This window comes from Phyllobates terribilis, unplaced genomic scaffold (assembly GCF_046119375.1).
Source record: "Phyllobates terribilis strain yellow unplaced genomic scaffold, ASM4611937v1 Scaffold_7__3_contigs__length_470593459, whole genome shotgun sequence".
NCBI classification, from domain to species: domain Eukaryota; kingdom Metazoa; phylum Chordata; class Amphibia; order Anura; family Dendrobatidae; genus Phyllobates; species Phyllobates terribilis.
This window is the reverse complement of record NW_027362767.1, coordinates 320,264,009-320,290,597: the sequence shown is the minus strand read 5'-3', so window position 1 is coordinate 320,290,597 and position 26,589 is coordinate 320,264,009. Positions and strand designations below refer to the sequence as shown.

The window sequence follows — 26,589 nt, the reverse complement described above, 5'->3', positions numbered from 1 at the left end:
ACAAATGCCGCTCTTGTTTCTCCTTACAGGACCTGTACCTTCCCCTGTCCCTGGATGACTCGGATTCTCTTGGAGACTCCATGTAAAGAGTAACAGTGTATTGCATCCCCCTCACGAGGAGGATCATACAGCAGAACACATCAGATCGGCACTATGGTGCTTTTTAAAGGATCCAATTACAGCTTTCACTGTTATTTTTATTTTTATGTGATTTATAGTTTGTATCATGAATTACATGTGACCCAACCTGACAGGGATAACCAACTGTTTTATAGTGATGAAGCAGGCTTCAAAATTATGTACTGTATGCATGTGTGTCATTCTTCAGTTGACCCTAGTACTAAACATGGGCTGTAAAAGACGACTGCTGTCACCAGCTTTTATTAATGGTGTCATTCTATGACGACGTAACGATCCCGGCACTTGTACGGTTTACTAGGAAATGTCAAGAGTGTGTTGTGGATCATTTTGTATGTTTTATATTAATAACTAAGATTCCCCTTTTACATTCTGTAATGAGAATTCATATTAGATTACTCAATAGCTTATGGGTTTTTACTTATCCAGACTAGTTCTTAAATATTAAGATTCACCCCGAGCACCAAGAATTAGACAATTTAATTACAAGGAATTTGTAGCCAATTTTGGGTCATTGTTTTGTATCAGCATTCCAATCAATTTTCAGTAAAAAAAAAAAAAAAAGATTAAAACTGCCGACCCCTCCTTCAGATTCACCTGTCTATGAACTGAATATAATGAACAATTACCATTTTAATATTTGGCGGATGTCAGATTTGGGAAGTCAAATTAATAAGCGGAAAATATTTCTTAATTCATTTCAGGGAGTGACTGACTCAGGCACCAGATGGCCTCCTTACTTCCTCAGCGCAATTCCCGGCCTTTTCCTTACAATGGTTTTGCCTTTGTCACATAATATTACAATCTCCATTCTTGTCTAGCACCGATCACTAACCCTTTTCAACAGCAGATGGCAAAAATCTCAGCATAATAGAACACCAACCTGAGGGTTATTAATCACCGATTTTATACATGGGCACTTAAGTTTGGTTAATAAGCATTTGTACATTTTTAGTTTTATAGTGGTTATTATGGGGATATTGATCAATCAACTTACAATTCCAGCAGACTAAACACAACCAAACCCTATGCAATAGTAATGTTTCATGGTAATCCAAGTCTATAGTCAGAAGTTATATACAGTACAGCACTACAGTCTACATCAAACTGCAGAAATCTGCAGATTTTGTATAAAAGGTACTCCAAAACGGAGAATATTTGTTTAGTTTAAAATAAAAGGGGTTGTAATTTAGAGGGGTTGCCTGGGACTTTATGGAAGTCATTAATATTGGATGGATCCGTTGAAATCAGTTGTATCAGCGGCCAGATGTCAGCAATGTATGAAGAGGACACCACACCCCAGTACATCACTTAGTGGCTGCCGAATTTCTGCAGTATATCTCTCGTATACTTTCACGTATGAGTGCTATCTATGTTTATCACGGATAGCAGTAGTACCTGTGATAGTCTATGGGGCTGTTCACATGTCAGTGATTTTTTGTGGACTAAGTAGCAAAATCGTGAACACATGTCCAATATTGATCTGAGTGTCAGATCAAAATCTGCAATGAAAGTCTATGGGCTCATGAAAAATATCGAGCAATGTCATCTATGTGCAGCCCGTTTTTCACAGACTGATGGATTGGAGAAGGAGAAGAAATGTATTTCTTTTTCCCATCAATGAAAAACTGATGAAGAGATGAAGTCTCATACGAGAAAATCCCTGAAGTGTGAATGAGGCCTTACTCAGCCCGCTCAGCAAGTCTCCACAATCTTGGCCACCTGTGGGCACAAAGTTTATACAGCGATTCCCTTCTGGGCTATGAATGGCTGAGATGGGATAACTCCAAACAGTTCTGTAGTAAGGGCAAGGTACTATATTATAGCCACCTGCACTCAGGTACTGCTTTACTCCATTACATATGTTACTGGAATCCCAAGGAACACAAAAAGGAGCTCTGTGCCACAGAAATACATAGAATTCCCATGTTGCCATGAACATAGTAGCTGATGGCAATTTCCCATTTTATGGACTGGATGCACATAACACTATATACCAACATCTCCATTAGGATCCTGGCTTCTTGTTTGTCCGTTGACCATAGTTGAGTATAACCTGGAGATTTCAGATTGGCTTATCACATGAAAGGGGACATGTAACCATGTGTTGCATCTATATTATAGACTTTAAAGCCACCTATGGCCATAATTTGAAGGTGTAATACAATCTGTGTTCTGCATATAAGTTTCTTTGGCTATAGGACACTAGTTTACCATGGAACTAAAATAGTATACATAACACTGGAACAAATACAACCTCCATTTATATTGTATACCTGGTGCTTTTTAACAAACCTGCCATTTGGTTAGTAGTAGCCTGTGCTAAACCTCCTATGTTTAGTGGAAGTTGCTACAAGTGCCTTATTGCCATAAGAATCAATGCAGGGTATACATCAATAAGGTCCATGCTACACTGCGACCTGCCGCTGCCTGGTAGACAGGAGATAGGATGAGTACTGCCCCGGAATCAGGAGGAGAACCAACTGCAGGTCTAGGCAGGTCTCCCTCTTCATTTTGGTTGACCTAATGATATTATTATCATGTTAAGGAACTACTGAAACTTGCCTTGCACCCACCCTGAGGTGCTTGCTTGCATACCTCGGTGTTCAGCTGGTTTCACATGTCAGACAATCACGGTGGGAGTATGAGGCTGTTGAGTTTGGGTCAGGAGACCAGCAGCCAGTTTGGACATTGTGGTCCGAACTCGAGCTATAAATGTTGGATATGTGAAACTAACAATAGGCTGCATTGATCAAAATATGGCATATTTTTAGAACAGCAGAAGTCATCTAAGGCTAGGTCTACACATCATGTAAAAATTACGCAATAGTAAAAGCCTTAAAATCTATACCAAAATCCGCAAAAGTAACACATGTATCATTCATTGTTGATTTTGGTGCAGAATTTAGCCATTCGGTGTACTACAAGGAATGTAATCTGCTATGGTGATCCACAACATTTCTGAACATATAAAGAATTTGTAAATCTGCAACTTGAGTACAATCCAATATGGATTTTTTTTACGTTGCAAGTGAATGAGATTTCTTGAACTAATTCCACAAGTAAGCGATGTGTAAATCAAGCCTTATAGCCCAGACCTACAGTACCTTCAATAGCATTTCTTAGTATTTGTAGTCATACAATCCCATTACCAATATCTGTGAGCAAGTCCTTGCCTACCATACACCTAATATCAGCAGTATTACAATCCCTAATGGATCGTACCTGCCTGTTTGTCATGGTCACTCCTGAAAACACTGTGATTTTTTTTCTCTTTTCATCTATCAGAATGTTTTTGTAACCTTTTTATAACATTTCCTATTAGACTTATGATTATCTGGAACACATTTTATAAACTCGTATTTCATTATTGCAGACTCTCTTGGGGGGGGGGGGGAGAAATTAATTATTACTCAGTAATTTATCAAACTTTTATCGTTATTTGTGAAACTGCAAAGGTCATTTTAAAGTATTTTGATATTTGCTTTGTAAGAAATATCAATGCTCATTCTGTGCATCAGTACATCTTTTACGAATAGTACCTTATGATAAACTCCTTTCAATTTTTGAAACCTTGTTATATTTTATACTGCTATTCATGGTTTATTTTCATTTTATATAATGGTACATGGTGCTTTTAATTGGCCTATTAACAAATAGGTTTATTTGATGAAACCAAATAAAGTCAACTGATTCCAATGGATGGAAATAACCTGGGGATGATGTTCTAAAGCAGAAAGAAGTTGCACAATGCTGAAGGGTCTATCCATACCCATCTTGAGAAGAGACCCACAGTGTCAGCGTACCCAGTAAGGCCTCATGCACATGGCCACACTTGTACCACATAGACTCATGCAGCGCTATTCATACTGTATGGTAAAAACATTATCTGACATGTCCCAGCCACGGCTCTGGTCTACCAGTACTTTTACTAGTGGAACTATTTCAGTATGGAAGAGGTTACTGAGTAATTAGATTGCTTGTCTTCATAGGGTCCCAATGGAGAATTGATTAATGAATGTCTTAAATAGTGATCTAATTATCTGGTGGAATGGTTTTAACCACTGACTTTTCAGTATTATTTATTCCATCACTTCAGCATCAATGATAAGTCATAAGCAGTTCTGTTTTAATTTTATCCATCAGGGTAGGACCAGATTGTGCGGCTGGCCACATGCCACCGAAATTCCATCCAGCGCTAAGGCCAATAGACCTAGACCTGTAGTGACACACATTTCTACCTGTCATTTATCTCATGAATAAGCATGTTATTAGTATGAGGCATGTACCATGTAAAATAACCTACAGATAAATAGTTGAAGTAATCAGTTTTGTATTTCTAGAAAAGGAAGCATCAATATAGTTTAGGTGGCTATAGTCACTGGAATAGATTATGAAATCTATAAAAATCTGTAATTAAATGGCTGCCTAAGACTAGCCGTACACAGCGACTGTGGTCATGCAACAGCTAAACTCAGATGATTCACGCAACCAAAAACATTTGTGATATGTGATATGCCATTGTGCTAGTTTAGTTGCAGGTGAATCACACTAAATCCTAAAGGGGGCAAAGTCATAACTTGGGTCCAAAAGTAGTCACAGCGCTTGACCTTTAAAGGGGTTGTCTCACTGTTTATCTTCAGAAGCACACAGCCCCCCAGCCTCTTGGCTTCCTGCTTGCATTGGGTGATGCACTCCTGCTTGATTGACAGTTTGGCCAGTGGCATCATTTCATTGCTGGCCTGAATCGTCCCCTCTCTGATGCTGTGATCAGAAGAGTGTAGTGACTCTGATGCTGTGATCAGAGGAGCATAGTGACTCTGATGCTGAAAGCAGAGGAGCGTAGTGACTCTGATGCTGAAAGCAGAGGAGCGTAGTGACTCTGATGTTGTGAGCCGCGGAGTGTGGTGACACTGAAGCTGTCCACATCGGAAACTAAGAGCGCACTCCAATGATTTTGACCAGCTTCAGGATAGCATTTACAAGCACTACTGTAAAGAGCATGTTTAACCACCACTAATATACTGCAGCAGTTTCTGGTAACCTTGGCAACGAGCAATAAACAATAGAAATAAAAATCTCTCTATTCTTGAAAATGGAGGGTTTCTAATTAATAAGGAAATTGCAAAGTTGCTTGTTTTTTTTTTATAAACACTATGCAGTTTTATTTAGTTAAAGGGTCATTCTGATCATCTTGAATGTCAAGAAACATGATTATTTCTACTGAGCCAGATCTGTGGGAAGGGTGTAATATCATCCATTAGGGATCTGCTGAATGATTGTGAGTATTGTTGAGTGAGCGTGCTCGCTTAACCCTTTCACCGAGCGCGCTCTGGTGCTGTTTGTTAGGCAATCCCTGCATGTGTCGCAGCTATCTAACAGCCGCGACACATGCAACCGTGGTGGCTCAGACATAGTTGTCGAGCACGCCGAAAATTCTCGAGTAGCACCCAAGCATGCTCGGTGAAAGGGTTAACCAAGCACGCTCGTTCAACACTAATTGGGAGTGATCATGGAGGGTAGGGGTGCACTGTATATGACAATTGCTTTTTTCCAGCCACGTAGTGGGCATCCTGGAAGACAAGGCTGTAGGCAAAATTTAGCACTCTAGTTCAATGTGAACATAGAGGGGCTTGTGTCAGTAGCAGGTCCTCTTTAAAATATGACCTTCAATCCTTTTTTTCAGAAAATGTATCTTTATATACATGGCACGTGATGGAAAAAACAAGTTATTACAAGTGTCAGTGATAAAAAGTTATTACATGTGACTATGCCAATTTTCTGCACAAAGTTCCTAGATACTTTCTAACCTGGACTTACACAAACTGTATTATAATATAAAACACATCCCAATGATAGGATTCTCTTTTCCTGAAAAGCACAGAACCACTCACATATTCTCTGATACATTAATCGAATGCGTTGTCTTCTAGCTAAAATGACCTATAAATACAAATTGTCCCAATCCATACAATGTGACGACTCATAAATGATGATGCTTGGCATGCTAGGAGCGGCTAATGTCATGTCCTAGTAGATGTTCAGTGAGCAATCAGTGGAGATTCCCCATCCTGTCCCGGAGTATTCTCAGCTTTGACCGTGCCATGGCTATTGTACTTTGTGTTGTGTCCTGCGTCTCTTCTCTACAAGAATGTTTAGGGGATATATTGCACTGTTAGTTATTTGGTGTCATTCATTAGATAAGTGACACAGGGAATTGAATGTAAGCACTAGAAACCTGCACAGACTTAATGGGGAGTATGGCGGGGTCAATATTAAGTCCATGGGTGCAGGTTTAGGCAACCTGTGGATGAACTACAACTCCCAGCATAACGTTTTATTAGGCTGGGGGTTGTTTACAAATGCCTTAGAGGATGCTAAGGAAATAAATGTTACTGTTGTCTGAGTATTTCAGGAGAATTGGATTTAAATATTTGAACCTATTTAGTGACCACATTGTGACAAGTAATTATTTGCCACATATTAAACACATTTGCTATAATTGGGTACTGTCATATGAACAAATGTGAAATGATTGACACATGGCTTTATAAGCATTGTTCACATCTTTTACTTAAAGTGGTATTCACATCTCCAAGATCCTATCCCAATATGTAGTAGGTATAATAATATTATTAGCAAATACCTCAGATTACACATGCAGTATAGTTCTTCTGATTCACTATGTCTTTCCTCATGCGCAGGCATTGCAGGACCTTAGGTATCCATGGTTACAACCACTGATATAGTGAGTTAGTTAGCTAGTTGTTGTAACCATGGATACCTAAGGTCCTGCAATGGCTGCACATGAGCAAAGAGACATAGTGAATCAGAAGAACTATACTACATTTCTTATTGAAGGTATTTGCTATTAATATTTTTATTATTATTACTACACCTACTACATATTGGGATGGGATCTTGGAGATGGGAATACCCCTCTAAGTAGCAGTAGTTCTTGAAGGTATACACGCCAATATCTGAAATGATCCTTTTGGGTATGATCTTGTAAAGCAGCCTTGACCCTTTTGCAAGCTGGTTTGCAAGACTGTCCAGGCAAAAAAATGTATATGAAGGTTAAAAAAGGATCATTTAGATGCAGTATATAAGGATCGTTTATGTGCAGTCCTTATAAAAGGATTGTTTATATGCAGTACTCAAAGAAGTATTTCCAGGGGGTCCATGTAAGGCTAAGTTCCCACAATGAGTTTTTGGTGGGTGTTTGACGCTGTGTATTTTAAAAAAAATGCAAGTAACCAATTAGCTATTATTTCCAGGGGGGGGGGGGACTGGTACCCCTATGACAACACTGAGCTGTCAGATCTATAGGGGTAGCAAGTGTTTGTCATGGGGACCCAGGTAGAATTGTGTTTCTCAATAAAAGCCAGGTAATTTTAGGTGTTGATATATTTAACACACAGGTAATTTCTAAAAAAAAAAATGTAAAGGCTTTAGAGCTACAGAATTACAACATTTAAAGGGAACCTGTCAGCTGATTCATGCTGCTCAAACCCCGGTCAGCAGGAATCAGAGGTTGGCTGCACAATTGCACCTAGGTGTGTTTTTCTCTGAAATGATATGGTGTTTCAAAGAGAACATAGTTTGAAGAGCCAGCCGGGGACCGTAGGTAGAGACGAGACTAGTCTGATGACGTCCCTGGCCGGATTTTCCTTGCTCCAAGTGATTGAAAAGTTTCTCATATGTTTAAACATAGAGAGAGACTCATCAATTAACTAGAGCAATGCGAGTCCGGCACAAGATTAGTCTAGTAGATTCCTATAGGCCACCGGATTCAAACTATGTTTTCTCTGAAACGCCGAAGCATTTCAGAGAGGAACAACTGCGCAGCCCACCTCTGATTCCTGCTGCCTGTAGTTTTGTGTAGCATGAAGCGACTGGCACTTCCCCTTTAAGACCTGTTCTGCATCATTTTTATTTCCCACTGAAAGTAGATGAAAAAATGAAATTAAATTTCTACAAGCCTTGGCTGAAATAAATGCTTGCCACAGAAAGCTAGACATCGCTCTAAATCCTGAATAGGGAGCCAGACTGTGTCTTTCTTGTTTTTTAACCTATGTATAAAGACTTTTAGCAGGAACATTTTTATACTTGGATTCTTTTTGATTTGTACTTTTGATAAAATGATGCTTAGATGGACTTGGCTCTTTAACACTTATTGGAGGTTTGATGTGCAAGGATGTATTTAAAGGGGTCAGTATATGACAGCTGGGAGTTTTGAGGACATTGGCTGTAAAAGAAAGGGGTTTCGAGAACTATGAATACCAAGAATAATATTGTATTCCATTGACCCTCATCTACTTATTTATTATTATTCCTGCTTGTATAGCCTATTTTATAGTCCATTCTGATGACATTGGCTATACAAATATAGTATTGACAATAATGCATGCAATAGAAAAGGCCATGTAAGGTGTAAGTCATTTGTATGTGCCATATTTTGCAAAGACCCCCTTTTAGTCAGGTGACCACATGAATCCAAACTATTTCTACCTGCAGCAATCTTTATTAACTTTCCTAAATATTGGCTAGATTATAATTTTGCTAGATCATTATTTTTGGCTTTCCTTTTTAAAGGGAATCTGTCACTAGGTTTTCGCTATGTAATCCGACAGCAGCATGACGTAAAAGCAGAGACCCCAATTACAGTGTCACTTAGTGGGTTATGTTTTGTTGTTTCAATATAATCAGTGTTTTATCAGCAGGAAATTATCACGACAGGACAACTGGCCTCATGCCTCCTAATCCATCCACACCCCCACCACTGATTAGTAGCTGTCTGTCTCTACACAATGGAAAGCTGCCAATCAGGGGTGTGGGCAGGTTATACACAGCTCAACAACTGAGCTCTGCTAGATCTGCAGCAGAGAAAACTGTGATTCTATCATAACTGCTGCACCCAGTAAACTAAGTGATGCATCGCTGGAATCAGGGTCTCTGTCCCTATCTCATGCTGCTGTCAGACTACATAGCAAGACCTGCTGATACATTCCCTATAATGCCCGTTGATATATTTTGTACTGGCCACTTAGGTATTCCATAATTGAAAGGCACTGATTCTAATATTTAAATTGCTGGTGAATTCCAGAAGGGTTGATCCAAACTGTTTCAATGTATCATGTTGTAATATAGCGCAGCTTGAAGCCAATGATTTCTTGCTTAATGTATACAGCAAATGCATGACCTTTGATAATTATTCCTCATTTGTGGTGCGTTTTCTAGCATATATTAACCCCTTAAGCTGCTACATGGAATCCACCGTTCATTGCAGAGCAATGGTCTGTGGGTTCCATATGGAAGTATGGGGCTTAGCTACCATTTGTTTTACATCTACGATGTACAGAAAAGCTTTTTATTGATGTTTAAAAAAAGAACAATGATAGGTATCGCTGTAGTTAGGTATCGCTGTAGTTAGGATTCAAGTATTTAGTGGATTAGTGGATGTAATTTTTTAGAAGTTTTAGCTTGAATGTTAACAAGACTTTTGGGGTGCATGCATGAAAATGTGCAGTGCATTTCTTCATATTTTAATGACTGGCAACAGACGGGGTTCTCTCTTGATCAAGTCATGATTGTCTTTAAAAAAAAAAAAAAAGTTGGGAAATGGTACTAAGGGTTGCTCATTTATCATAGACTCTTGTCATGGGGGAAAGGCAAAGAGTCAAAAGAACTGTCAATCTACTGAAAAATATGATGCAGTCAAGGCAAAGCCATATGGGGTGTATGGGTAGCAGTAGCACTTAAGCCCTAGTTTCTGAAGTGGCCAAAGGCCAATATAATAGATGGCACACTGTATTGCAGATTGTGCATTAGGGCCCAGGATCTTCAAGTTACACCTCTGGCTGAGGTCGACATCAGGCTAATAGGCAAATGTGTGGCGAAAAGGTTATATTGCTAATTACAGACTATCAGACTGGCTATCTCCTATTGGATGATAATGCTGATACAAGGCGAATAATGAGAATTAATAACCATAATTCTCTTATTGATGGTTAACAGCACTCAAAAATATAAAATAAAACCTCATTCTCACTGTAATAACCATTATTGACCTAAAGGGGCATTCTAGCAATATCCCATAGTTTTTCAAGTTAATAATGCCCATCCAAATATATTATATTAGCTAACAGATCCTAACTGATCAGGCTGATCTCTCTTTAAAGCGAATCTGTCACCAGGTTTTTGCTACCTTATCTGAGAGTAGCAACATGTAGGAAAAGAGACCCTGATGCCAGCAATGTATCACTTAGTTTACTGGGTACAGCAGTTGGGACACAATCAGAGTTCCTAGCTTTAGAATGCAGCAGAGGTGAGAAAGCTAGCCCCGCCCCCACCAGGCTCTCTATGTATATTGTCTATTGACTGTGAGCTGCTTATCACAGGAGGGGGCGTGGTCGGATGACTTGGTTTGAGGAAGCTAGTCAAAGCAATGATAATCTCCTAGTGATAAAACATTCATTGTAATTAAGCAACAGCACACAGACTAATAAGTAACATATCGTTGAATTCAGTGTTTTAACCTTTATCTCATGCAGTCCTCAGATTACATAGCAAAATCCTGCTGACAGATTCCCCTTAAGAAGGCTATAGACAGAATGATTTCTCATATGATACAACTAGCAATGAGACAGTGTTGAATGTGGTGTACATGTTGCCAAAAAGATCAAACACAATCAAGTTGAAATTAGATCATCTACTGTACTGGTATTACTGATCATTAAGATTCTATTCACACCACACATGTGGTTTACGTGCGGTGTTTAGGCCTGGAAATACACCACCATATGCTACGCAGTTGCATACAGGTCAATTATCCATTGTCTATCATTGTAAAAAAAATATGGTATAAATCAGGCCCACAGAAGTCTACACCAAAGACAATAGATTACAAATGCTTAGGATGTGTTTGATTGTCTAAAGAAAATCTATCAAACTGTATCCTTAGGGGAAATCACTTTGTTTATGTGCCACTTTCTTAAAGATCATGGTCTGATCATAAAATATTGAAATGTATTAAGAAAAATTCGCCAGGTCTGTGTAATACATTTGACTTGCCCATTGCTGGAGTTTGGCAGACACATTTGAAAAAAAAATTAAATCCATCCAAAACAATTGTAACCACAGAAATAAGTGTGGACTGTTCTGTAATTACATATATATGGCTCCGATGAGTGTTATACGGCATGTCTGTCACAGCTAGAAAGTAGCAGGAATTAGGAGTGATGTCGGTACTATAATAACATGGCATTTTATCATTCTTGAGTGCACTTAACCTGTAGTACAGCAGCATTGTATGGCTTGTAGATGTAACATGATAGTAAGTATTTCTTAATCCATAAAACATAGAACACAAGTGCATATTTACAGACTACAAGAAGTCAGCTTGAAGGGCAGGTATTACACTGGTGACTTAATAGGCTACGGGGACTGATCCGATAATGGGTGTAAGTTTTGCTTCAGCAGTAAATTCATTTAGAAGCTTTATCTGTTCTTAGGTCACCAGAATGTAGTGTGCTGTACTATCTATTCCTGAGAAGAATGGACACAGTAGTTATCCATTGCATGATCTTACATAAAAGTTACTGATGGAGGTGTGTGAATGAAGGTTCTTATTACAGAAGACCGCTAATAATCTTATCACCAGTGGGATATACCTATTTCTTTATAGCAGTCCATTGATTTACTATGAATTTAAATGTCTCCTAACGTCTTCATAAGAGGTAATGATTGCTTATAACCATTGTTAGGACCAAGAAACCTGGTGTACTGCCAAACAGACCATACCAGGTATACTACAATCAAACCTTAAAGTGGATGTACAGCTTTTAATGACACAGCATTTTTAGGTCTAACATTTATTGGCGCAAAATCCTTTCCTTAGACAGCAATTTAAAAAATAACATAGTGGGTTGTCTGAAGCCGCCAGTAGGGGGAGCTTAGAAACCTGCTGATTGCTGATTAATAAGGGTTGTCCACTTCAGAATTTTTTTTAACCACTTAAATGCATGTATTTATGGTTAAAAATCTATTTTGTAATTCACTTTCATTAAATAATTTGCACGGTTTTGCATTTACAGGCTTTGTTTTCTTGCAAATTCAACATTCAATGTGGTCATAAATCAAATGAGAGAAGCCCCAAAAAAGACAGATAGAAGAGTTACAAACTCTCCCAATGGAGCTCACTGATGGATTCTCAGTTAACCCAGTCTGAAGCCAGAAATAGACAGAGGCTATAGAAGACAAAGAGTGCAAAGATTTTAATGAAACCAAATTACAAAAATTATTTTAGCCAAAAATACATAGATTTAAAGGGATTGGTCAGTACTTTTATAATATCAGATTGGTAGGGGTGAAACATCCGACATTCCCACCTGTCAGCTGTTTCCTATGCTGGCGGCGGCCAGATGTGATCAGTTGTGGAGCTACACAGCACAGCTCCATCAACTGTACAACCCATCTGCACCTATTCAAATGAATAGTACAGGATCTGCAGTACCCGGTTGTGGCCACTATACAGTTGACGGAGCTGTTCTGTTCCACTTTGCAACTGATCACATCCGGCCGGCGCCGGCGTCGGGAACAGCTGATCGGCGGTGGTGCCACTGATCTGATATTGATGACACAGCCAAAGGATAGACCATCAATATAAAAGTACTAGACAACCCCTTTAAGGAAAATAACAATGTCTCCAAAGGCTGACAACTTTTGACAACACATAAAGCTCCCTCTAGTGGTAGCTGAAGGCAGCTGGAGTTTTATATTTGAAATCTATGTGTATGAATGGGACATGGAGCTCTATATATTAGAAAAAAAATCAGGGCAGACATTTTGGACCAAAAAAGCAGATGGTGAAGATTCAGTTTAAGAAATACAAATAGCACCAAGAGTCTTATAGGTCACATCAACCATTGCTTATTACATCATTCTATATAAAATAAGTGGTATCTTCCATTGGTAAATAGTGTGAAGTTTTGTGATTCTAAACTTGTAATATTACACTGTCATCACCTCTCTACCCAGCTCTATTGAACACGATCACCTGTGTCTAAACAGACCTTACTAACAGCACTGTTCAGCCCCTATCTTAAAACACCTTTGTAATGTCCTAGCCCTCTCCTCTACCTAACGCAATATTTCTTATTGTACAATGCTATCGATGAGGACATTTTCTCCTTTTTATAGTTTTTTTTATTGGTATTTGTCTTTTTTTCTCATTGCCATGTAAATTTGGAATATGTGTGTAAACTCATTTACAAAAAAAATAAATAAAAATTGGTTTAAGATGTGCCTGGGTGACTCTTTCATTAATATTCAGCAGCGATGTTATGATGATTAATTCATTAAACTATTATTTATCTCAAACATATCACAACTCCCACTGAGCCCAATTTATCAGAATGTTTTTATGTTTTCAAATCTTAGGAAAAGTGTTTTTTTCTAATTGCCATGCTACAGTATTCCCATTTGTGAATATATTTAGAAACTATTCCTTAAATGCTACATTTAGCAACATGCTGATTCCTGAGGAGTGTTACGGCAGCCGCAAGTAGTGAGGTTATTGATGAGTGTCTGTGACTCAGATAAGTTATCTGAGACTCAGACTATATACAGTACAGACCAAAAGTTTGGACTCAGAATGAATAAATCTTGAAATTACTTTTGAAATAAAAATTAACATTTTATGAGTCCAGCAGCACCTGGACTCATAACAGGTTTATTTTAGTATTAGAAGGGAAAACTTTCAAAAATAATTATATAGCCATTCTGACAAGTATTTTAAATCATGTCTAAGGGCTCTGTGTATTGATGTATGCACTCTGTATTGTGAAATCTGGAAGTAGATCCACTTTAAACATGATTTCGGTGAGGCAAGGTATCTTTGCTTGCTTTTATTTGACTGATTCTCTGGTGCAGCACCCAGGGTCCTTGTTGTTTGGTGGACTTTGAATTTTGTGATTGACAGGGTATTAAGGTGAACATATGGTGCCGGACACTGTCACCTAAACTACTTATAAAAAAGTAAGCATAGTCTTAGTAGTTGGGTATTAGCAGAACTTTCATGGAATGAAAAAAGCAACTGAACAATACAAATCTTATAGATGTTACATACAGATAAAAAATCCTTATAATCATCCTGAGCCAAACCAAGAGCCTGAAAGTTCTGCTAATACTCAACTACTAAGACTATACTTACTTTTTTCTAAGTAGTTTAGGTGAGAGTGTCCGGCACCATATGTTCACCTTAATACCCTGTCAATCACAAAAGTCAAAGTCCACCAAACAACAAGGACCCTGGGTGCTGCACCAGAGAATCAGTCAAATAAAAGCAAGCAAAGATACCTTGCCTCACCGAAATCATGTTTAAAGTGGATCTACTTCCAGATTTCACAATACAGAGTGCATACATCAATACACAGAGCCCTTAGACATGATTTAAAATACTTGTCAGAATGGCTATATAATTATTTTTGAAAGTTTTCCCTTCTAATACTAAAATAAACCTGTTATGAGTCCAGGTGCTGCTGGACTCATAAAATGTTAATTTTTATTTCAAAAGTAATTTCAAGATTTATTCATTCTGACATGAATTTTCAAAGTAAACACACCAGCCTCATCAGGTCCAAGAGGCCTGTTTAATAAATGTATGGAGTTTGTATTGTGGAATCTAGCAACACATCTGCTTTAATTCTACAAACATAAACCAGTAGACAAAACTCACCAGTTCCTTTCAGAGTCCATACAGGGGCATGTAAAAGTTTGGGCACCCCCTGGTCAAAATTACTTGTATTGTGAGCAGTTAAGTAAGTTGAAGATAAAATGATCTCTAAAAGGCCTAAAGTTAAAGATGATACATTTCCTTTGTATTTTAGGCACACAAAAAAAATATGTTGTCTAGACCTCAAAATAGCAGTCCATACAAGACGCCCCAGGAATCTCACAGAACTGGAAGAATCTCCAACGAACAATGAAGATCCATGAGACAAGAATTGAAAGACTCTTGTCAGGCTACAAAAAGAGTTTACAAGCTGTGATACTTTTAAAAGTGGGTGATACTAGGTACTAGCCATGCAGGGTGCCCAAACTTTTTCCATCTGCCCATTTTCCTTTTTGTAATTTTTAAAATGTAAAAAAATGACAATAAATATAAATTATTTTTTTTGCCTAAAATACAAAGTAAATGTGTCATCTTTTAGAGATCATTTCATCTTCAATTTCCTTAAAGAAGTTGTCCAGTACTTTTTTGAATTGCCCCAATGTATATAGCATGTGCCCATAAGTGTTTTTGTAATTATCTTTAGTTGTATGTATTGCCTGTGAGCGGCGCTATCGCTGGTCACTCACAAACAACACCTGACCTCCGGCTACAGCCGTCTTTTTCTTCTGCTGATGTCACGTGATGCGGTCCCCGCGGTTGATGCTGGGCTGTGTTCGGGGTTACCCCGCGCGTTACACCCAGCACCCACCGCACGCTTTCCCAATGAATGAGGAGAGGGAACGCACATGGTGGATGCCGGGTGTGACGCGCAGGGTAACCCCACCCACAGCCCATCACTCACTGTGGAGCGCAGCACTGGGTCATGCTCGGCTGCAGCCGAAACTTGATGCGACATCAGCGAATGTCAGAGCCAGATGCAGCCGGGGGTCACGTGATGCCATGCAATTAAAGGTAATTATAAAAACACTTATGGGCACATGCTAAATGCATTGAGGAAATTGAAAAAAGGACTGGACAACTCCTTTAACTGTTCACAATAACAGTAATTCTGACCAGGGGTGCCCAAACTTTTACATGCCACTGTACATCCAAACTAAATCCACAGACAATCAAACAGACCACTTGACATAATTCAAATCCAACCACTCATGATTAGTGGTAACTTTTTGGACTAATTCACATTAATATAGAAAAAGAAATAAAGTACTTCAAATTCACCGATTTTGTCTGATGTGCGAGGAGGCCTCCCGTGATGGATGATGTTGGGGGAGAGAAGGGTTAAGCAGTTTGAATTTAAAAGCCTGATCCTTTGTTCCCACACCAGATAAGCCTCTGCTAGAGGTGTGAGTTTGTGGCCTTCGCTGTGCTCCCCACAGAGAACCCATGTACTGTATGTCAGGAGAGGTTGCGGTCAGTTGATAGTTAAAAGCGTTTATGTTACAAACAAATTTCATACCATTTACAAGCATAATAATAATACAAATTTATTATCTGTAAGTAAGTAACTAGACCTGAGGTGGGTCCTTAGCTGCTGGTGCTCACAGCTTCCTAGGTCAAGTGGCTGACAAGCTCCAATTGCTAGGATGTCCACTACATCATATGATGGCATCAACCCTTAAAGAATAGGCTCACAAGCACATAACAAATAAAGGCCCCCATACACATACACTAATGATGGCCAAACACGCCGATATCGCTGGGTTTGGCTTACACTGTAATCTGTATCGGAGCATCAGTCAACTGATCATCGGGAAAGATGTTAATCAAGCAGGTTTAATATCGGACTGCCGATCATATTATTCTCCCATAGAGAAGTTGCCTGCCTTGTTTAAGTCAGCGGCTTTCTCATAGAGAACACAGGAGCACTCGGCAGATCAACACTGCAGTATATGGGAGAGTCGGTTGAGTGGGCTGCCGGCTGAACCATTGACCAACAACCATCGAATGTGTATGGGGACCTTTAGTGCTGCAGACCTGGGCTGCAACATCACTGGAAAAAGTATAGTGAGCAATCAAGCGTGGAGACTATGTGAAGCATTGGAATCTGTAATTTATTAATGAAATCTCCATTTTTTTTTAGATGGCCCCTTTTTCTTGATAACAAATCTGTAAAGCAGTTAACTAGCATATATTTGGATCATGTTGTATAAACTGTAACAGTGTTTCTTCAATTACGTAGGGATCATTAAAGAATCCATCTAGGAATGGCATGCTCAGACCACATCAAGATTACTAACATTTCAAGCTTTCAAGACAATTGGAGATGTCAGGATTCCTGCCATCATTTTTAGGTGACCCTTAGGGCAAGTGTTCTAGTAAATATTCATGAAACTTCGTAGCCCATATGTCAAACACTTGCATTATGACAGGAACTCTGTAGACAGACACAGTTGCTGGAAGACAGTGATATAAATAAACTAATGCAGCTGTTCTGTTATTAGCAAATGCTCAGAAACAAATGTAGAATCTCTTAAAATAAATGAGAGGACACTGCCGACATGACAATTGCTTCTGTTTTTGAATGAAAATTGTGTTAGATGACATCATACCCCATTCCTAGTCCTGTGCAATCCGTGATGGGGTGAGGTGTGACACCGGGATCCTCTTTCTGTCATGCACATCTTTTTGATGTGACATATCCCAGTGTATCAGTTTTGCACAGTGTTCCTATGACTCTATGGCTGTACCATAGAAAGCAGGGAAGTTGCAGTGACTCACAGACTATCCCTCCTGGTACCTTATAAACATGCACACTTGGGTTATTCGTTCATTTATCATTCAGGCATGTCCAAATCCAAAATGAAAACTGTAAAATGATTCAATTATTCATTGGGGGTCAGGAAGGAACAGTCTCTCCGCTATCTGTGATTTAATATTATCACCAATTTCCCATGAGGCTTGTCATGCCTTCAAATGGTGAGCGAGAAGGAACATGATACACAGAAAACAGAAACATAAAAGACTGAGAAAGATCACAAGGTCAATCTAATCTGCCCTTATTTATCTATCAAAACATAAAAAAAGAAAAAAAGGAAATGCTTATTCTAAGCAAGTCTAAATGCCCACCAATCATGAGAATGCCCATGAGTCCACTGTGAGACCACCACCCTAGTCACTATCTATGGGAACGCCAAGTGCACCATTTGGCTGTATCCTTCTCGTCTAAAGGTTGTGAATAGAGTGATGGTCATGAATATGCACTGCTGCTCCATTCACAAATTTGGATTTGTGGGAGTCCCAGCCGTTAAACCCTATAGATGAAGCACTAATCACATATCCTGTGCACATATGATAAGCTGGATAAGCTGCGATTATGGGAAATCCCCTGTACATCTTTCCTGATAAGTAGATTTTTAAAGGGAATCTGTCAGCAGGTTTTTGCTATTTAATCTGAGGGGAGCATGACGTAGGGACTAAGACACCGATTTCAGCAATGTGTCACTTATTAGGCTTTGTGCTGTTTCAATACAATGAGTGTTTTATCAGCAGGAGATTACTACTGCCGGACTAGGTGCCCATGTGAAACCTGGTCTAACTCTGCCCCCACCACTGATTAATAGCTTTCTGTCAATATACAGTGTACACAGAAAGATGCTCATCAGTTGTGTGGGCGGGGGCAGCTTTCTGAGCTCTGCTACATGCTACATACATCACCCAGTAAACTAAGTGAAACATCACTGGAATCAGGGTCTCCTTTCCTCCATTATGCTGCTCTCAGATTAGGTAGCGAAAACCTGGTGACAGATCCCCTTCTACATTGAAAAAAAAAACAACAGAATATAATATAATATGTGCTGTCTTTTCTCTTTTTATGTAAGGACATGTAAGGAAGCTGATAATAATAGAACTGCAGTAATAACATTTGCATAGGCAAAGCAGTGAGTGGATGGAATTCCGTAACTGAACAGAATACGAGTAGAAGTGTGAAAAGCAGCACGTAAACCCAGTATATTTGATATTGTGATGAGGACTATTCAGTGATGTTGACCAGCATTTGTTACCTGTAGTGACAAACAAAAAAAATGAAAACAAAAAATGTGATATAGTTGTATAGAGAATAGGGGGCTCAGTTGTGGTGGTGGGGGGGGGGTAGCCCTTTGCAGTGTGTAAACAGCATGGTGCCTATTGCTGGATTGAACTCATTGAGAGACTGCATAGTTTTGTTAGTTGCACTGTATATATGGAATACTGTATAAAACTGTGTATATTTTGCCTCATGTTACAGATCAGCCAGCGCCACAGTGTACGGCAGCCTCATAACATCTTTGGTGTTGTGGTTGGACAAGCAGTGAGAGTCTATCAGGTGACAATCACAGAAGACACATAGAATATTGGCTAGGCCCATTAAGAGGACAGCGCATACCAAGGACTGGCGACACCTACACAGGAGGGTTTCCTACAGAGTGGGAACGAGCTTTTTAGAAAGGAATTGGATAGACTACTTTGCCTAGTGGGACCTCCGTGCCTGTGTCTCCGAGTGACTGCTATCAATCTGGGGGCTCAAAAAGTCTAAGTATAAATAGCTGTTTTGAGTGGGCTGCCAATACAAAAAGAGTCAACTGAGTGTATGTCATCCAGAAGCGGTTAGCTCTGCTATCTGTTGGGCTGTGTTAATATTTAAAGGCTTGTCCCCTATGAGAAGATCTTGTTCCCGGGGGGCAGCTCATTATAAAAACAAGCAAACCAGGCTTTACTTTCTGTCCCAAGGTCCAGCACTGGGTCTCTGCTGCTGCTTCTGGAGTCCAGTATTGGCTACGGAGCTGACATCACGTCGACAGCCAGTCAGTATGCTCAGCAGCCCGGCTTGTGTAAAACGAATGCCCCACACAGATCCACTGAACTCACTGATTGGCTACCCCACTGTCAACATGACATCAGCGCTGCAGCCAATATCAGACACCGGGAGTAGCCGAAACTCAACATTGGACCGAAAGATTGCACCTGGGGGCCAAGATGTTCTGAAAGGGGACAATCGCTTTAGGCTTGGTTAGATAAGCAATGGGTGGGTAAGAGTGATGTGCTTAACCCTGGGCAGGCTGTGTGTAGGGCTTGTTGGACGACTTAGGCTGACCCCTATTTCTTAAGGGCCATTATATAGCTAGAGAAAGGACTGGCTTCCCTGCAAGCTCTGGTTGTTTCTTGCTGGTGCGGTACTGAACACGAGCGGACTATCTGGAGTACTGGCCTTATTGTTCCACAGTGAGACGGCTAATGGACAGTATATCAGAGAACAATGAAGTGCACAGGACTCTCGCAGTCTGGTCTGGGACAGATAATCAATCCTTAAATGCACAGTCTGGGGGAGAGAGAAAGAGAGGTTGTTGCCAGATACAGGGCAGAGTTTTGGACGTATATGTGGGACTGTGTGAAGTATCACAGTTCTGGCTGTGGTCCCCACTTAGTAGGCGAGGTCTGGACACCGTCACAGATTTTGCATTGAGATCCAAAAACTTCAATGTATGCCCCTGACTCGCCCCCTGGGCCGTGGGGCACGCGGAACCGGGCGATAGGGAGACGTTGGGGGTAGTAGTGGTGGCGGCCCGGTCCCGTGGCTCAGGGTGGTCAGGCCAATGGTAGTCTGCTACGTGCTTTAGATAATGTCCGACTACGCCACCCGTGGATTGCGGTTATTAGGAACCGCCGCTGCAAGGCAGTCCGCTGGGGCCGATGACGTGTGCAGCTGGGATGGTGTGACTCCCCATGGGAAGAGTGCGGCCCCAGGGCAGTGTAGTGGATGGTGGGAGTGATGGTAGTGCGATTCCCGGTGCTGATAGTGCTGGAGGCGCGAAGGAGCACACAGACAACAAGTTACAGTCCAGGGTCTTTACTCACAGTTCGTTTGTTCCGGGTCACTTCTGTCAGCAGTGACCGCCCGAGCCGTGCTGCGTCCACCAGGTGAGGGGCTCGGTCAACTCCCAGGCAGCTCAGGAGCATGGCACAGGACCCCCTTTAATCCTTTCTCTGGCCTGCCTCACCAGTGACCCACTTTTGTCCAGCTGCCGCGGACTTGTGCGGTTAAACGTGGGCCCCGTCCTCCGCTGTCCTATATGGTGCCTTCCTAGCAGGTTTGATGAGGTGTCACACCAATAGATGATCACGACGACCGGTCTTTGGCTGAGGGTTGTTTCTCCTCCACCAACTTGGGATCCGGTACCCTTAATCTGCCTGACCCTGCACCCTGGATTCTCGTGGGTTCTTAGGGTCCCTTCCACCTTCTTGTTCCTGAGCCCTTCTGTTTCTCTGTCTCTCCTTCTTTGCAGTTCCTGTTCTGTTCCTTTCTGTTCCTTTCTCTTGGAGCTGAGATGAGCCAGAATCTCAGCTCCCCTTCACCTCCTCCTCGGCCTCTCACTAGGCCCTTCTGGAGTAGAGCTCCTACAGAGCCTCTACTCCCTGTCTTCTCCTCTGGCTGAACTGACTCAGAACTAAGATGGTGCCCACCTTTTATACCTCCCTCTGACCATGAGCCCAGGTGACCAGCAACCAATGGGCTCCTACCTACGCTCAGAAACCGCCCCCTATCTGCCCCTACAGCACTGGGTGTTCCACCCCTCCCTCCCCACTCCAGCAGGGACATGGTCGGTCGTGCCTGCACTTCTGTCTAGTGGGAGCACCGTTGAGCTGTCCCTGGGAAATGGGGTGTGTGTGCTGCATGCAGCTAACTGAGCCCTGGTCCATACTCCATCCTTACCCGGGAGTGGAATACCACACCTTTGGCAGAGGTGCAATACCCCTGTAGCGGCCGAGCCCTCGGGGCGCTACATTCCCCCCTGGTAAACCACAGCACGTGTTCGGGCTGGAAAAGAGCAAAAACAGATAATTACAGGACATGCAAAAACTTTTTCAATAACTTTTCACATCAGAAAACAGGTAACATGGTTCAATTCCCTTTATGGGAAACATTCCTCTTCTCTTGCCACTACCGCAAAACACTTTGCTAATGCCTCTGGAACTCTTTTGTCACTTATCATATAAAACGGTCTCAAAATTATGTAAAACATTTTCTAGCAGCATATAAAACTTTCTCATGTAACACATTTTTAAGTAAAGCACATTCTTGGATTCTTGGCTGCGGTGCAACTTGCAACCAGGTAAAGGTGCAACAGTCCAGTAAATCTTGAGGTAGACGTTGCGGTTTTTGTATAAAACCAGTAGGGGGCACTTTAGGAAGCGCAACTATATACAAGGGGTTGACCGCTCTCAGTCCTCGGCCAGTTTTGGGAAGGGAATGGCTGCTCACAGTCCTCAGCCTGATTAGGGGATGTAGGGGGTTAACTTGCACACAGGTAACAGTTCAATATTTGTCCCAACGGGGACCACACTTTCAAGACGGGAACAGTCCCAAAAACAGTTCTGATACCCTGACGGGTAACTATGTACACGGGTACTTTGCTACTTACTAGTAGCGGTGTCCTCCATATGCTCCTTCTTCCTCCTCATATGGTTCTTCAGACCCGTCCGGGTCCTCTTGGCTCTCCTCATAGCCGCGGTATTGTAGCTCCTCCTCGGTGAGCCGATGGACGTGTAGGGCGTATGGTCCTTTTGCACCTACGTGGCGGGTAAAGGCGACCACATCACCAGGGTACAGGTCACGGCCACGATGCCCCTCAGGTAGATGACTCTCCACGTCCCTGCGGGTCACAAAGATGTCGCCTGCGGTTTCTGGGCCCCTGATGAAGCCCCAGCCGTTCTCCATGTGGAACTTGACTACGGTCCCGGTGATTCGGGGACCACGGGCTGCTTGGAGGTCTTGGCGGGCCTTGTGCTTTTGTTCAGCACTCTGGGCTTGGAGCCGTTCCTCCCTGACGCGCCTCTCTCGTCGCTCCCGCTCAAAGGTCGCCAGTTGCTGGTGACAGGCCTCCAGACGACGGACCGCGTCTGCCCGGGTCTCTTGAGAGAACCCCATCAAGTTCTCGCCGGTGGAGTCCCACGCAAATTGGACATCTTCTAGTGGGGGTAGGGTGACCTCGACGGGTTCAGGAGCCGGTATCAGAGGCTCGCGCGGGGGCTGGGCCTTCCATGGCTGATTGCCGGTCATTTCAGCCGGCCACTCCAGCGGCAGTCCATCCGGACCGGTGTGATGGGCAAACAGGTCCACGCCCAGCGATGGTATAGTGGGGGGACCTGATCTGGGAGCAGCGCCCGGGGGCACTCGGCCTTGCGACCAGGCCGGGGGTCTTGTGGCTGCGCTAGGTGGCAGTCCCATCCGGGACAGGGGCGCAGGCTTGGCGATGGCGCCCGGGTCATCCAGGCCTTGCGACCGGGCCGATGATGCTTCCTGCTTTACGGCACCCGGGGTCAAGGGGCGTGGCGCTGGGCGGGGCGTGGCCGCGGCGCTCGCCGCTTGAGGCCTAGCCGGGAGCAGTGGCGGCGCGGCAACAGGTGCGGTGAGTGGGGCTTCTGGTGCTGCGACGGGAGGCTGGGGCAGGCTTGCGGGTGCTGGGCTTGGGGTGGTGACGTCCCCTTCACTTGCCTCAGTCCTCGTGGCTCCCTCTGCGGCGTCGCCTCCGGTCCTCTCTCCTCCTGCGCCGTCCTCCGAGGCAGGCAAACCGCGGGGTGCGGCTGAAGCCTGTCGCTGGTGGGTCTCAGCCTGCCGGGCCAGTTCCTCTCTCCACTCAGTGAGTGCACTCCGCTGCGCCCGGACCATCCTCCGCTCCAGGTCCTCCAGTGCAGCTTGTGCATGCTCCGGATCTCTGGGGAGCTGCGCTAGGACTTCTGCTAGGCTGCAGAGCGGTTCGGCCTGCAGCAGGCTTCGGGCCAGGAGGCTGGTGCTGCTCAGGGTGTCCATTTCCGGGTGCGGTCTGTCTGGACTGATCCAGACCACCCCCTGCCCCGCAGTTTTCTTTCCTATCCGCCCCCATGGGGGGTGGTCCTGGGGCATTCTGCTGACAATCACTCTCAGGGGCAGCCCCCCCACGTTGACGGACATTTCCACAGCAGTGCTCATCGTTGTTGGGGGCGGGCTTCCTCTTTGGCGCCATTCTGGGACCCGGCCCACGATGGGAGGCGGCCTCCTGTGGTCTTTTGGCGTGCACATTATGGCGCTCGTTCTTCTGGGGCGGGCGCCATCTTTAGTACCGTGAAACAGTCTCTTTTCAGGCGCGCAGTACCCGTGGTTAGCGGGCACGAAATCCTGCCGACTACGCCAAAGCTGACTCGCCCCCTGGGCCGTGGGGCAGGCGGAACCGGGCGATAGGGAAACGTTGGGGGTAGTAGTGGTGGCGGCCCGGTCCCGCGGCTCAGGGTGGTCAGGCCAATGGTAGTCTGCTACGTGCTTTAGATAATGTCCGACTACGCCACCCGTGGATTGCGGTTATTAGGAACCGCCGCTGCAAGGCAGTCCGCTGGGGCCGATGACGTGTGCAGCTGGGATGGTGTGACTCCCCACGGGAAGAGTGCGGCCCCAGGGCAGTGTAGTGGATGGTGGGAGTGATGGTAGTGCGAGTCCCGGTGCTGATAGTGCTGGAGGCCCGAAGGAGCACACAGACAACAAGTTACAGTCCAGGGTCTTTACTCACAGTTCGTTTGTTCCGGGTCACTTCTGTCAGCAGTGACCGCCCGAGCCGTGCTGCGTCCACCAGGTGAGGGGCTCGGTCAACTCCCAGGCAGCTCAGGAGCATGGCACAGGACCCCCTTTAATCCTTTCTCTGGCCTGCCTCACCAGTGACCCACTTTTGTCCAGCTGCCGCGGACTTGTGTGGTTAAACGTGGGCCCCGTCCTCCGCTGTCCTATATGGTGCCTTCCTAGCAGGTTTGATGAGGTGTCGCACCAATAGATGATCACGACGACCGGTCTTTGGCTGAGGGTTGTTTCTCCTCCACCAACTTGGGATCCGGTACCCTTAATCTGCCTGACCCTGCACCCTGGATTCTCGTGGGTTCTTAGGGTCCCTTCCACCTTCTTGTTCCTGAGCCCTTCTGTTTCTCTGTCTCTCCTTCTTTGCAGTTCCTGTTCTGTTCCTTTCTGTTCCTTTCTCTTGGAGCTGAGATGAGCCAGAATCTCAGCTCCCCTTCACCTCCTCCTCGGCCTCTCACTAGGCCCTTCTGGAGTAGAGCTCCTACAGAGCCTCTACTCCCTGTCTTCTCCTCTGGCTGAACTGACTCAGAACTAAGATGGTGCCCACCTTTTATACCTCCCTCTGACCATGAGCCCAGGTGACCAGCAACCAATGGGCTCCTACCTACGCTCAGAAACCGCCCCCTATCTGCCCCTACAGCACTGGGTGTTCCACCCCTCCCTCCCCACTCCAGCAGGGACATGGTCGGTCGTGCCTGCACTTCTGTCTAGTGGGAGCACCGTTGAGCTGTCCCTGGGAAATGGGGTGTGTGTGCTGCATGCAGCTAACTGAGCCCTGGTCCATGCTCCATCCTTACCCGGGAGTGGAATACCACACCTTTGGCAGAGGTGCAATACCCCTGTAGCGGCCGAGCCCTCGGGGCGCTACACCCCCGCTAGTGTCTCTCTCCTTGTAGCCCCTGCAGAGGATGACGTTGTGGCACTATAGTCTATTTTTCTTTTTTTTTTTATTTCCACACAATATTTCTTTATTTTTCTATAAAATATTGAGCCAAACAGAAGTATTGCTTTATACTGAATGGTACCAACACTGGTCCTGCACTCTGGAGTTTTGGATTGGTCACTAGCAGTGGGGGTTCTTGTGCCTTAATACTGATATCAGGCTGAACTGATGAGAATCAATATAACAATTATCTCAGCTAACAGCATTTTCATCCTTTTTTCTGTACTGCGGGCGTCCGATGATCTGGAGCAGGGTGAGGGCACATGACACATTGCCTTCCACTTAATTCATCATGTTAAGGTCAGCCATTCACAAGGAATAACATATTGAGCGGGATATTTATTATAAAGCTACAGCAGAACAAGACGGTGATGATTCTGACAACCCTCCTGTGCGAGGAACAGTCATCAAAAGTCATCACGAATGGATTCTCCAGCTACTTATTGCCAACATGGCGAAATGCTTGAAATGGTGCAAAACTAATCTATAAAATCCCCACTTCTTTCCTGCTACACAGTCTGTTAGTATGCTCTGATAGGCACAGCTCTAGACAGCATTGATTTTACTGCAGAAGGTAACCCTGATTTTATGTGTCACACCTATTACATTGGCATCACGTTGCAGTACATTTAGTTATTTATCCCATTATAACCATCTCATTTGTCAGGCAGATTGGGAGAGAGGCACAATCTTCTAGGGTGGGCTAAAGGGGAGTCTGTTGGCACAGAATGACTGTTCAGACCAAGCATAGGTGCCTGGTGCACCCTTGACTTGGACAAACATTTAACTACACCTTCCCCTCTATCTCCACTCCCTCTTTCTTTGATTGACAGCTCTGTCTTTATAGAGCCAGAGAAGGATGGAGATAGAAGGAAACAAGTAGATGGGAAGGTGCTCTTAAATGTTTTGCCACACCAAGGGTGCACCGGCGCCTATGCTTGGTTTGCACAGTAATCCCATGACCACCCACCCACAACAGAGAATACAGGGAAATTGTGTCAGTGTGCGCAGTGCACACTGTCAAGATTCCACAGTCTGCAATCACATATAGACTACAGCCATTTTTTCATAATCAACATGTAGGAAGGCTGAAACAGACTGTCACAGGCCCGTTCTGTCCCCATTAGCATGTTGTTATGCTACATTGTGTCCTGCCATGTTGATAATGCTTTTTTTCAGTTTATCACCCTTTATTTGTGC

The 26,589-nt window shown here is 43.4% G+C and overlaps 1 protein-coding gene across 3 annotated transcripts in view; it reads left to right on the top strand.

The window, feature by feature from the left end:
* DCX (doublecortin) overlaps nt 1-13,437 on the top strand; it is a 186,198-nt gene extending 172,761 nt beyond the window's left edge. For all 3 annotated transcript variants that reach the window (XM_073641135.1, XM_073641137.1, XM_073641136.1), the window contains exon 7: nt 30-13,437. In XM_073641135.1, the coding sequence (XP_073497236.1) occupies nt 30-86 (57 nt within the window). In that variant the 3' untranslated portion in view covers nt 87-13,437. The remainder of the gene's footprint in view (nt 1-29) is intronic.
* The last annotated feature ends 13,152 nt before the right edge of the window (nt 13,438-26,589 follow it).